The 14,137-nt window shown below is 40.4% G+C and overlaps 1 protein-coding gene and 1 long non-coding RNA gene across 7 annotated transcripts in view; one reads left to right on the top strand and one right to left on the bottom strand.

Annotated features, from left to right (window-relative positions):
• The window catches only part of LOC118401568 (guanine nucleotide-binding protein subunit beta-4), a 45,767-nt gene extending 32,059 nt beyond the window's left edge, over nucleotides 1–13,708 (top strand). For all 4 annotated transcript variants that reach the window (XM_052475344.1, XM_052475347.1, XM_052475346.1 and 1 more), the window contains exons 4-10: nucleotides 1,092–1,198; nucleotides 3,004–3,067; nucleotides 4,342–4,504; nucleotides 4,738–4,804; nucleotides 6,123–6,324; nucleotides 8,499–8,715; nucleotides 8,997–13,708. In XM_052475344.1, coding sequence (XP_052331304.1) covers nucleotides 1,092–1,198; nucleotides 3,004–3,067; nucleotides 4,342–4,504; nucleotides 4,738–4,804; nucleotides 6,123–6,324; nucleotides 8,499–8,715; nucleotides 8,997–9,103 — 927 coding nt within the window. In that variant the 3' untranslated portion in view covers nucleotides 9,104–13,708. The remainder of the gene's footprint in view (nucleotides 1–1,091; nucleotides 1,199–3,003; nucleotides 3,068–4,341; nucleotides 4,505–4,737; nucleotides 4,805–6,122; nucleotides 6,325–8,498; nucleotides 8,716–8,996) is intronic.
• On the bottom strand, nucleotides 6,338–8,482 carry LOC127910679 (uncharacterized). Of its 3 annotated transcripts, none has more exons than XR_008075735.1 (3): nucleotides 8,390–8,482; nucleotides 8,039–8,350; nucleotides 6,338–7,999 (listed from the first exon to the last, which is right to left on the bottom strand). It is a non-coding gene; the product is annotated as an uncharacterized LOC127910679 (long non-coding RNA). The 3 variants fall into 3 exon arrangements; XR_008075733.1 differs by having other exon boundaries at nucleotides 6,338–7,765; nucleotides 7,805–7,999; nucleotides 8,039–8,479; XR_008075734.1 differs by having other exon boundaries at nucleotides 8,039–8,194; nucleotides 8,234–8,479.
• Nucleotides 13,709–14,137: the final 429 nt, after the last annotated feature.

Genomic DNA, 14,137 nt, shown 5'->3' with positions numbered 1-14,137 from the left:
GTGCTTTGCTGCTGAAGGGACTGGTGCACTTCACAAAATAGATGGCATCATGAGGTAGGAAAATTATGTGGATATATTGAAGCAACATCTCAAGACATCAGTCAGGAAGTTAAAGCTTGGTCGCAAATGGGTCTTCCAAATGGACATGACCCCAAGCATACTTCCAAAGTTGTGGCAAAATGGCTTAAGGACAACAAAGTCATGGTATTGGAGTGGCCATCACAAAGCCCTGACCTCATTCCTATAGAACATTTGTCGGCAGAACTGAAAAAGTGTGTGCGGGCAAAGAGGCCTACAAATCTGACTCGGTTACACCAGCTCTGTCACGGGGAATGGGCCAAAATTCACCCAAATTATTGTGGGAAGCTTGTGGATCGCTACCCAAAACATTTGACCCAAGTTAAACAATTTAAAGGCAATGCTACCAAATACTAATTGAGTGTATGTAAACATCTGACCCACTGGGAATGTGATGAAAGAAATAAAAGCTGAAATAAATCCTTCTCTCTACTATTATTCTGATATTTCACGTTCTTAAAATTAATTGTTGATCCTAACTGACCTAAGACAGGGAATTGTTACTAGGATTAAATGTCAGAAATTGTGAAAAACTGAGTTTAAATGTATTTGGTTAAGATGTATGTAAACATCCGACTTCAACTGTACATAGAAATAAGTGCATGTTACAACTTGGATCAAGCTATCTTGTGTGCTTGTTAAAGCCAAACATTTACCACCATCTACATATACATGACCTGTTGGTATCCTTCCAATCGCAACCAGTAAGCAGGCTTTCAGGATAAGGAAGTACATTGTTTCGCTTGAATTTGAGCCTCTTTTGACCATCTGAAATCCCAGGGTGTTTCTAGTCTTACCATGTAGAGCCTGTATCCGTTTTGATTGAATATTAACCACTAAGCTAAGACTCAAATAGCTATGAAACAAACATAGCTGTGAAGCAAATGGCGTAGCTATTAGGCTATGAAATAACATTGACATATTTGGATTCAACTCCAGACTAGCCTGAAGTTTATGAAAGGCTGTGGTGTATTATGCTGATGATGTTTCCTTTGGGCCTGGTGTCTTGGCAGATCACAGCTGGTCTGGACTCAGTGGGCCGGATACAGATGAGGACGCGGCGTACTCTCAGGGGCCACCTCGCCAAGATCTATGCAATGCACTGGGGCACCGACTCCAGGTCTGGCAATGCTACTTCTGATACTATAGTACTACTATACTTCAACTACTACAATACTACTACTACAATACTTCTACTACTACAATATTTCTACTACTACTCTTCTACTACTACCATATTTATAGTACTACTACTATTACTACCACTACAATACTTCTACTACTACAACAACAATACGTCTACTACTACAATAATTATACTACTACTACTACTACAGTACTTCTACTACTACAGTACTTCTACTACTACCGATACCATAGTACTACTACTACTACACTACTTATACTTTACTATTACTATACTACTACTATAGTTCTACTACTGCTATACTACTACTTATATTCAGCTACTATACTTATATTGACATAATACTTCTACAATACTACTAAGCTTTTACTACTACTTATATAATACTACTATACTTATACTACTACTATACTTCTACTACTATACGTCTACTACTACTACTACTACACTAATAATATTCTACTATACTACTACTACTATTATTATACTTTTATTGACATAATCATTCTACTACTACAATACTTCTATTTATATAATACTTCTACTACTTCTACACTATTTATACTACTACAATACTTCTACTACTATACTTCTATTGATACTGATATTTTACCTCCCTTGATTCTAAATGTTTTTGTCCTTTTTATTTTTGCCTAAGTCCTATGAGGTAACTCTAATGAAAAGCACTATAGAAATTAAATGTATTATTATTAGTACTACTACTAGTTTGTACCACTACTGCTACTATACTACTAATATACTACTACCACTACGGCTGCTATACTACACCACTACTACTACTACCACCACCACTACTATCACCAATACTAAAACTCCATATTCTTAAGCACTGGCTGCTTGTGTCCTGTGGGTTTCGGACAGAAAGTCAAAAGTTCCTTTCACTGTTACAACTGGATTGAATCCATAACTAGCTATGTGCTACTAGTTCAATACTACGCCACATGGAGCAGAGGCACATTTTTAACCAATCACTGTACTGTTGCCATGCGGACTAGTACAGTCGCATCGACTGATTTCAAATTGATACCCTGATTTGAAATGTGAGCCATTGGAGTACAGCTCCCAAATACATCCGATTTGTGCGTCTGCACTCTGAGTGAACCACCTGGAGGACAAACAGCCTGTGTTTATTTTATATACAGTAGTTGACATTTTAGCAGCACAGCTCTCCCTTTATTGAGCGCTTGGCTCGCTACAGATGGGGGGGGGGGGGACAGGACAACCCACTTCCTATCACTGAAGAGATGGAAACACAGACAGTGGGTGGCAGGGAAATGGGGGGGGGGTAGGCGATCTCCCTCTCTTTCTGTCCCTAATTTTCTCTATCATTACCTCTCTATTCTTCCTCCCTCTGTCGCTCTATTGGTTTCCTTCCCCCGTCTCTCCACCTTCCCCGTCACTCTCTTTCTCTTCCTGTCTCCCCTCTCGACTGTAGCGCCTTTTTAGATAACTGGGGCAATTAATATTACATGAAATGGCTCATCCAAAGTGGTCGCTATCCTGGAAGGCTCGTACAGCGATCCTGGCATGTGGGGTGTCCCACCAGAGTGGGAGGGGGGGGAGAAGAGGGAAGTAGAGGTCTCCAGGGTCACACCGTATTTAAACTGCTTTGGAAGCAGAAGGTTTTCTGGCTACATTAGTTATGCATGCATTAGGTGTCCTCTAACTAGCTCCATTGCTTTTTTTTTGTATGCCAGTGTGATGTGATGACAGGTCAAACCCTTCAATATAATGAAACCATACTCTCTGTCGTCTAGGTTACTTGTAAGCGCCTCCCAAGATGGCAAATTAATCATTTGGGACAGTTACACAACTAACAAGGTAAGACTTACATTATACTGCACCTGTGTGACCTCTCTCAAATAGTGAGACGTTATACTGCACCTGTGTGACCTCTCTCAAATAGTGAGACGTTATACTGCACCTGTGTAACCTCTCTCAAATAGTGAGATGTTATACTGCACCTGTGTGACCTCTCTCAAATAGTGAGGTGTTATACTGCACCTGTGTGACCTCTCTCAAATAGTGAGGTGTTATACTGCACCTGTGTGACCTCTCTCAAATAGTGAGGTGTTATACTGCACCTGTGTGACCTCTCTCAAATAGTGAGGTGTTATACTGCACCTGTGTGACCTCTCTCAAATAGTGAGACGTTATACTGCACCTGTGTGACCTCTCTCAAATAGTGAGACGTTATACTGCACCTGTGTGACCTCTCTCAAATAGTGAGAGGTTATACTGCACCTGACCTCTCTCAAATAGTGATACTGCACCTGTGTATACTGCACCTGTGTCTCTCAAATAGTGAATGGTTATACTGCACCTGTGTGACCTCTCTCAAATAGTGAGACGTTATACTGCACCTGTGTGACCTCTCTCAAATAGTGAGGTGTTATACTGCACCTGTGTGACCTCTCTCAAATAGTGAGGTGTTATACTGCACCTGTGTAACCTCTCTCAAATAGTGAGACGTTATACTGCACCTGCGTAACCTCTCTCAAATAGTGAGGTGTTAAACTGCACCTGTGTGACCTCTCTCAAATAGTGAGACGTTATACTGCACCTGCGTAACCTCTCTCAAATAGTGAGGTGTTAAACTGCACCTGCGTAAATTCCCTCTCTCAAATAACATCAAAGACAAACGGACACCAGTAAAATACCTCGCGCTGTAGGAAACATTGCTATCCTCGTTGTCCTTGGTTCTTTTCTGCATAGTGTCTTACATTCTACTCCTGAGTGATTAAGTTAAGCATGGTTGGGTTCAACTCAATTTCCAATTAGGTCATATCAGGAAGTAAATTCACCCTGACTTAAATACAGTTTCAATAAAAAAGTGAATTTTTTTTGAAAGAATTGCCTCCTTATTTTCTATATTTTCTAGGATATTTCTATTCCTGAATTTGAATGTGAATTCACTTCAGGATGGATCCTAACATAAGATCTGAACGCATAACTAGAACTTGGACTTTGGATGCCACAATACAGGTTGTGTGCAGAGCTCAAGTTAGGATTTGGTCCTTTCTGAATGGACAGAATTTTCTGTTGTACAGCCCTGGTGCACAAGCGTTAAACAATAATGTTTGTGTGTTCCGTAGATGCATGCCATCCCGCTGCGCTCCTCCTGGGTGATGACCTGTGCCTACGCGCCCTCTGGGAACTACGTGGCGTGCGGAGGCCTGGACAACATCTGTTCTATCTACAGCCTGAAGACCCGCGAGGGAAACGTGCGCGTCACCCGTGAGCTACCCGGACACACAGGTACACACTGGAGAAGGCGGAATACTGCCATTTTAGAGAGGAAATGGAACAATTTCAACTCATCAACGTCTTTGATTGGTTCAAGCCCAGTTTATCTTATACTAAGAATATTTCATTTGAAAAAGGATGCTCTGAGAACCGCTATGAAATGTAGCGGTAATGACATAATATGGTATTGATGTTAATACTGCGTATTTAGCCCGAAATTGTTATTTTCAACCTCTATTTTTCAGGCTATTTGTCTTGCTGTCGTTTCCTGGATGACAACCAGATTGTCACTAGTTCCGGGGACACAACCTGGTGAGTTTATTGATGTAGTGTGGGAGGAAGAACACAACTTGACTCTCTAGATCAGGGGTACTCAAGTACTATTCTAGAAGGTTTTAGAGTTCATTTCCTGGAATTCTACACATTTCGCAGACCAACAAATGCCAATCGCTGACCTAAACCATCTAAACTGGAACAACCATTTCAGTATCGGGTGGATTAGTTTAGAATTATTTTAGTTATTTATCTTTGTATAGTATGAGATCAATTAATCAATCAATGTGCGTGCAGAAACATAGATATTATATACCTGCAACAAAGCATTCTGGGAAGAATGATTATGAGGCCTCTTCCAGGTCTTTTCACACAGAGAACAGAGTGAGCTCCCGAGTGGCGCAGCGGTCTAAGACAATGCATCTCAAGTGCGAGAGGCATCACTACAGACCCTGGTTCGATTCCAGGCAGTATAACAACCGGACGTGATTGTGAGTCCCATAGGGCGGCACACAATTGGTCTCGCGTCGTCTGGGTTAGGGTTTGGCCGGGGTAGGCCGTCATTGTAAATAAGAATTTGTTCTTAACTGACTTGCCTAGTTATATAAAGGTTAAATAAAATGAATAAAAAACTGAAATGAATTCAACTCAGTTGAGAAACCACAACACCGTGTAGTTTTGATTCAAATTACATTTAATTTATTTTCCACGTGGTGTCAATTTCAATCCCGCTGGCGTTAACTCCACTAGAAGCAAACCTCAGATATAACATTGGTGTTAACCCAACTAGTATTAACACTCAACTATAACACTGGTTTTAACCCTACTAGAATTAGCACTGGTGTTAACCCCACTAGAAGCAACACTCAGATATAACACTGGCTTTAACCCTACTAGAATCAACACTCAGACATCACACTGGCTTTAACCCTACTAGAATCAACACTCAGATATAACACTGGTGTTAACTCCACTAGAATTAACACTCATATATAACACTGGTGTTAACCCCACTAGAAGCAACACTCAGATATAACACTGGTATTAACCCCACTAGAAGCAACACTCAGATATAACACTGGCGTTAACCCCACTAGAATCAACACTCAGATATACCCTTCAACACTTTTTACCATAACATCTAGATTTTTACCTTAACACCTGTGTGTCAGACTGTAACACACACACACACACACACACACACACACACACACACACACACACACACACACAGGAGAAACCAGTGCACCTCCCCATTCATCATCCAATCATTTCAAGTCTCAACATCTTCCCTGTACCCTCATACCTCTTCTCTTTCTCCCACTCACCTCCCTCCCCCTCCCCCTCTTTGTATCAGTGCTTTATGGGACATCGAGACGGGTCAGATGGCCACCAGCTTTACGGGCCACACGGGGGACGTGATGAGTCTGTCCCTTAGTCCCGACTTCAAGACCTTTGTGTCGGGGGCCTGTGACGCCTCCTCCAAGCTGTGGGATGTCCGGGACGGCATGTGCAGGCAGTCCTTCACTGGCCACGTGTCCGACATTAACGCTGTCTGCGTGAGTAGTAGACCCAGGAGTTTTATAGTGTTTTGATATGAAGAACTTTTACATTGTAGGATGGTAATTAACATACAGCACACAAACATGTTATCATAAAGCTTTCCAGACCAGATACCACAAACATTATATTTGGTTTATCACATTCACTTTTTTTGCCAACATCGCCAGAAAACGATACAGATTTGTCTGACAATGTAATCTGATTCTTATTCAAGTAAAAAGAAGACAACCTGAAAATGGATTGTAGGATATAAGGAAACTAAATGGGTCTGTCTACAAATAGACTACATTTTGGGTAGTTTAACATTTTACATTCTGTCATAAAGAGTACATGTTCAACTTAATAAAAAAACATGTTTTCCTGTCTCAAGGGGTCAAATTTAAAAAAGTCTATAGTAAGTGCCATTTAAAGTGCGATTTCAGTAACAGATTAGACTGTATCACTGTTGAGGCTTTTATTTTAAATTTGTCATAAATCCCCTTGTGACAGAGAAGCTTGTTGTGTGCAACAGGGATGGGCAATTGAATGAAAGCTTCACAAACAGCCTAGAAATGTTTTAACAATTCACTTCGTTCTGGTTGATGTGTTGTGTTTCATGCACTCCGTTTTCCACCACAAAAAAAATAAGGGGAAAAAACCCCACGATTTGATAAGGCAGTTGGATGTGTCCTCTCTATAGGACAGACATCCTCACTAGGGTTATCTGTATAATTCCAGGATTTGATAAGGCAGTTAGATGTGTCCTCTCTATAGGACAGACATCCTCACTAGGGTTATCTGTATAATTCCAGGATTTGATAAGGCAGTTAGATGTGTCCTCTCTATAGGACAGACATCCTCACTAGGGTTATCTGTATAATTCCAGGATTTGATAAGGCAGTTAGATGTGTCCTCTCTATAGGACAGACATCCTCACTAGGGTTATCTGTATAATTCCAGGATTTGATAAGGCAGTTAGATGTGTCCTCTCTATAGGACAGACATCCTCACTAGGGTTATCTGTATAATTCCACGATTTGATAAGGCAGTTAGATGTGTCCTCTCTATAGGACAGACATCCTCACTAGGGTTATCTGTATAATTCCAGGATTTGATAAGGCAGTTAGATGTGTCCTCTCTATAGGACAGACATCCTCACTAGGGTTATCTGTATAATTCCAGGTATCTGCGACACATTTGAACCATTCTGGAAGTTGGTTCCAGTGGTGAACAGCTTTTACAGAAAAGTATTACTTTAACATCACGATCACCTTACACTAAACACAGATTATTATAAAACATCATGTTCACATTAGATGAAGCAGTGAGTGTAGAAAATGTGTAAGATAAAGTACACTGTTATGACTTAATTCACTATACCTAACCCATTCTCTCTTGTTATAACTTAATTCACTATACCTAACCCATTCTCTCTTGTTATAACTTAATTCACTATACCTAACCCATTCGCTCTTGTTATAACTTAATTCACTATACCTAACCCATTCTCTCTTGTTATAACTTAATTCACTATACCTAACCCATTCTCTCTTGTTATAACTTAATTCACTATACCTAACCCATTCTCTCTTGTTATAACTTAATTCACTATACCTAACCCATTCGCTCTTGTTATAACTTAATTCACTATACCTAACCCATTCTCTCTTGTTATAACTTAATTCACTATACCTAACCCATTCGCTCTTGTTATAACTTAATTCACTATACCTAACCCATTCTCTCTTGTTATAACTTAATTCACTATACCTAACCCATTCGCTCTTGTTATAACTTAATTCACTATACCTAACCCATTCTCTCTTGTTATAACTTAATTCACTATACCTAACCCATTCTCTCTTGTTATAACTTAATTCACTATACCTAACCCATTCGCTCTTGTTATAACTTAATTCACTATACCTAACCCATTCTCTCTTGTTATAACTTAATTCACTATACCTAACCCATTCTCTCTTGTTATAACTTAATTCACTATACCTAACCCATTCTCTCTTGTTATAACTTAATTCACTATACCTAACCCATTCGCTCTTGTTATAACTTAATTCACTATACCTAACCCATTCTCTCTTGTTATAACTTAATTCACTATACCTAACCCATTCTCTCTTGTTATAACTTAATTCACTATACCTAACCCATTCTCTCTGTCTTTGTGGTGCAGTTCTTCCCCAACGGCAACGCCTTTACCACGGGCTCGGACGATGCCACCTGCCGCCTGTTTGACCTGCGCGCCGACCAAGAGCTGATGATGTACTCGCATGACAACATAATCTGCGGCATCACTTCAGTGGCCTTCTCCAAGAGTGGCCGTCTGCTGCTGGCCGGCTACGACGACTTCAACTGCAACGTGTGGGACACCCTCAAGGCCGAGCGTGCAGGTACGGTAGTGGAGGGGGCCGCACCAGGCTACTAATTTAAATCCCTTTAAAAATTATTTTTTTAAACACAACCTTTCTTGGTCCCCCCTTAAGGTTTTGTGCTAGGGATTCATTTGGCAGTTGCACTCATCGACGGAAACGTAGTCGGTACATAGTTGGTTAAACACTGGCTGTACGTTGACTCACAATGACTCCCCCTTCTATTGTTCCTCTTGCTCTCTCCATCTCCACCTCGCTCTCTCCATCTCCCCCTCTCTCTTCTCTCTCTCTTCTATTTCTAGGTGTCCTGGCCGGTCACGACAACAGGGTGAGCTGTTTAGGCGTGACAGACGACGGCATGGCTGTAGCCACGGGCTCATGGGACAGTTTCCTCAGAATCTGGAATTAAACCCTCCAGCTCACCCCCCTCCACCAATCCGCCCACCCATACTGCTGGGCTTGGACTTGAGGGTGAACACTGTCTCCCACCACCAACGCCCGTCCAACACCTCCCACCTTCCGCCCGTCCAATCCACAGCCAGAGTAACAACTCTTTCTACATTTTTTTTTTTACTCACTTATTAATTACACAGAGCTCTCAGTACCCACAGGTATAATGACCAATCAAAGAAAAAAAAAGAAAAATGAAAAAGAAAAAACAACCTCGCATCCCTTCTTGTTTTTGGACAGGTGAAGCACTAGAGCGCATGTTACCGTGGTTACCGCCAAATTAGAGGACAGTCCCGTGTGTAATATGTAAATGTATATATAAATACAGTATATATGCATAGCATTTTGTGTGTGTGTGTGTGTATATATATGCATATATAATGTGTATGTATATATTTTTGTAGTTTTTATCCCCACCCTTTTTGTTTTGTTTGCCTTACATTGTTTAATGTATATAATATTCACAGTACTAGACGATAACACAATTCTGATTTTCTCACTTGCCTCATGTACAACATAATGGACATTTGTGTGTGTGTGTGTGTGTGTGTGTGTGCGCGCGCATGTGTGCACGTGTGATGGTCTAGCGGCAAAGGCATGCACACATGTACTGTAACTAAAATACTGTATATTCATGTTGATGATAGGTAACGATATGAGTTATGAACTGGTGGCATTCCTCTCAACAAACATGTTGTTTTTGGAACACAAGTGTTGTGGTCGTTTTGTAGAGACTGACTAATAAGGTTAGTTTTTTTTTTTAGTCATGCCGCAGTTTTAGCCAAATCCCTTTTTCTAGAAACTATTTCTTCTAGGCTGTGATACACAGCCACTGTAGTTGTTGGAGGCACAGTCTCTCTGCAGTCTAACAAACTCAAAGCAGTGTGAAACTACAGCCTAAAGCCCTTTACAAACAGGGTCTTGGGCTACGTTCAAAACCGCGATTGTATGGCAAATGGTATTACATCACGCCCACGCCTTGCAAATCAACAATAGTGTGATATGTAATACATATGTTGCGATCAATTACTAATAGAGGCTTTACTGCATATACCCCAAAGGCCAAAGCCTTTACATTTAACCTTTATTGAACTAGGCAAGTCAGTTAAGAACAATTTCTTATTTACAATGGCGGCCTCCATCTGACCACTGAGGATAGGGGAAATCTAGGGCCCAATGGTATCAAACGTAGGGCTCCAAACTGACAGGGGAAGGTTCCAAGGAGTGTGATCCTGGGGCTACTGTGAGCTAGCTCAGGCCTATATCATAGGACTAAAGAAGTACAGAGAATTGGAAATGCTTGCAGTCTATACAGTCTCTAACGGAGGCTGGTCAGTCGAAGCATTAAGATGTGAAAAAAGTGACTGCTCAATGAGCTGTGAGTAAATCCTTCCCCGAGTGGACTTGAGGGAAGATGCCTTTAATAGCTTCTTGCTATGTCATCTTCAATTTTATTTTAGAAGCTCTTGATAAACCATCAACAGGGTGGTTTAGTTGAGTCAGTAACGTTAACACTGTTGGTTTAAAAAATCTTGTCACTAGAAATCAGCAGTGCCACCATAAAGCCTGTAATGTTATTATAAAACAATGTTGGTCCTTTATCTATTTTTTTTCCCCCCCTCACAAAAACAAACATTATCAACAGTTTTAAGTATTGCTGGAGAAGAAAGTTCACTTGGTAGAGGGCTAGATTATGCTCCTCAAATGTAAACAAAGAACACATGCAACATACTGCCCAACAGCAGGGAGAAGGTACAGGTAACTGCTAAAATAATGTAAACGAGGGATACAAAGTGTATTGAAAGCAGGTGCTTCCACACAGGCAGGTTCGGTTCCTGAGTTAAGAAATTAACATCCAAGCATGCTTAGGGTCATGTATTAAAATTCTTGGCAGGCCATTATTTTGGCTACCATGGCTATGCCCCCCCATAGGATGGCAATGCCCCCATCCACAGGGCACGAGTGGTCACTAAATGGTTTGATGAGAATGAAAACAATGTAAGTCATATTCCATGGCCGTCTCAGTCACCAGATCTCAACCCAATTGGATACTTGTGGGAGATTCTGGAGAGGCACCTGAGACAGCGTTTTCCACCATCAACAAAAACACCAAATGATGGAATTTATTTTGGAAGAATGATGTTGCATCCCTCCAATAGAGTTCCAGACACTTGTAGAATCTATGCCAAGGTGTATTGACGTTCCTCTTGACAGCTCATGGTGGCACAACACCTTAACACACTTTATGTTGGCGTATTCTTTATTTTGGCAGTTGCCTGTGTCTCTGACAAGACTTTGTTAGTTTGTGCATCAGTCATCTTCCGTTTTCCTCGCAAGAAAACTTTGGTTTGGAGGCAACACTTGAATAAGGGTGACTATTTTTTTTAGTTATACACCCTAACTTCCTAAACAACTCTCTCTCTCTCATATATATATATATATTAGTACATGCATTGGATCCATGTGGTTCGTATTAGAAGGATCTGTGGCTTGAGATCATTCTGCCAATCTCATTGCCAACATTGACCGGAACTGGCCAGAAACTCAGATGTTGGGCCTGTAGTTCAAACCTTCACTTTTTCCAACATTTCAGTTGACCTCAATCACCCAGTTGCCTAATGAGGCGCCACTATTTCAGTGGGCCCCAAGAGAACGCTAGAAGATAATTGTCTCGGTTAGAAAAATTGGCACTGGGTAAAGAATGAGGCAGGCTTTAACCTGCTATAACAGTCAAATGATTTGCTGAAATCAAGCAATTGTGACGCACAGAGCCACATCAGTACTATAGTAAACACTAAAAGCCAAGCTTAACAGATGACAACAACCGAAGAAGTGCAAACCGCATGCAGTTCTCAACAGTGCTGTATATTATTTTATACAATTCTGATTTCTACCGTACAATGTTGTATTTATTGATTACAAGGAGCACCCTGTGATCACAGTGATTTATATACGTTTTATTTAGTTGTATGTTTGTAGCTGCTTCACCTGGCTTTGCATTAATTAGATAAATGTCAAAGAAATGGCTGGTGGTTTATTACGCCCCGAAAACACACCCTGGAGATGACTTGGATGGGGAAAGTATTCCATATCAGTGTTGAAATTCTCACTGATTCGTGTGGGTAACATGCATGTCAGTTGTTAGCTTTCACATTTGTGCCAATGTCATTCGCTGACCCGCAGCTGTGAACTGAAAACAAGTCATCATTGACAATTCATTGTTTCTCTTCACTTGCTTACAGAAAGTGTCAGCTTTTTTCCCCCTCTAAATCTGAATCAAATCAATGATATTTTATTACGCCTGGCCTGTAACAAGGTCCTCTGATGCCTGACTTCATAAAGTGCCCAATAAAAGAGAAGTGCCCAGAACATATGGACATTCCTTCAATGTTATTAAAACACTTTATTTTCCCCAAATTAAATTAATCTCATTGTGAATGATGAGGATCCAATGAGAAATGTGTCCCTTTTTAAGACAGGAAAGACATAAAATGGCAGGATGAAGTTTGGTCTCTTTTTTTTTTTTTTTTTTTTTTTTTACACCAACATGGCTGCCAGTGAAACAATCCCCAACTCCTGAAAGCATTGTTGATTGTGTTGATTCCTCAGCTCAGACATCACCTGGGACAACAGAGCACCATAGCTATTCATGACCAAAAAAGGATGTCCTTTAACACTGACAATTGAGGCTTGACCACAGCACCCTATAAGATGCACCGATATTAACGATTTTAACCTGAAATAGTGACCACATTGAAATGTGCCTGTGCAGTCCCACTGATCATGTTGGTTTGCTGGGACCAATGGTTTCTAGGCTTCAGTAGTCCACGGTGCTCAACCTCCCTGTATTTGACCATGTCATTGTATTTCTTTACAGTCTTCTATAGTTGTATTCATCATATGAAACGACTATTTGGTAAGAGCAGCCATGACGAGTATCCTACCTGATGAGATGCTGAGCCTCAGGCTGCAATGAACAGTGTGATTTTTTAAATATTTTTTTTTATGTCTCCTTGACATATATATTCAAAGTCATTAAAAAGCCTGAGAGTGTACTGGCCTGGATTTCCAGGTCAAAGCAAAAGTAAGGAAGCAGCATGTGTTCTGTTGACTTGTGGATGGTCTTGCCTTGGGGATTGAGGTATAATATTATCAAAGCAGTATTTTTAGAGGTGCACCTTTTACAGCTTCAGAGTTTGGACAGAGTTGTGAAAACGGAGGAGCGTATATAGAGAAAAGCAAACAGACATTGATAATAATAAGCATTACATTTAGTGATCACCACAAACACAAAGGAAGCCTTTTGGCTGTTGGATCTATTGGGACAGTCTTAATAGATATGTCTTTATTTATTTGTTTGTGTTTTAAGCCAGTGAAACCCAGGGACTTGGTGCCATGATGACTCTGACAGTGCTATTGTGTGAAATTATAATCACTTGTTATGGAATAATTTTTTTATATAGTCTTTTCACACCAGATTTTTTTTTTTTTGTACAGTAGCTTGGTGATACTTATGGGTTGCCAGGAGTTGATATTGTAACCAATAAAAAAGCTTTTAACCAAGGATTTATGTGTTGAAGCCTATTTATGAGAAAAAAACTGCTACAAATTGGTTAACAAATGACTTTTCCAACAATAGTTGCTTGAATGCTGACCATCTACCGTTCAGTAAAAGCTTTTCTTTGAACAATTGTTTGGCTTGTGAAAGTATTCAACCCCCTTATTTTTTCTATTTTGTTGCCTTACAACCTGGAATTAAAATAGATTTTTTGGGGGGTTTGTATCATTTGATTTACACAACATGCCTACAATTTTGAAGATGCAAACCAGAAATAAGACAAACTTGAGTGTGCATAACTATTCACCCCCGAAGTCAATACTTTGTAGAGCCACCTTTTGCAGCAATTACAGCTGCAAGTCTCCTGGGGTATGTCTCTCTAAGCTTGACACATCTAGCTGGGACACCAAACGGGTTTGCTTATTTTTTTTCTTT

Source organism: Oncorhynchus keta, chromosome 22, assembly GCF_023373465.1.
Source record: "Oncorhynchus keta strain PuntledgeMale-10-30-2019 chromosome 22, Oket_V2, whole genome shotgun sequence".
Classification (NCBI taxonomy): domain Eukaryota; kingdom Metazoa; phylum Chordata; class Actinopteri; order Salmoniformes; family Salmonidae; genus Oncorhynchus; species Oncorhynchus keta.
Note: the sequence above shows the minus strand (reverse complement) of the source record. Positions and strands in the feature narration are given on the sequence as shown.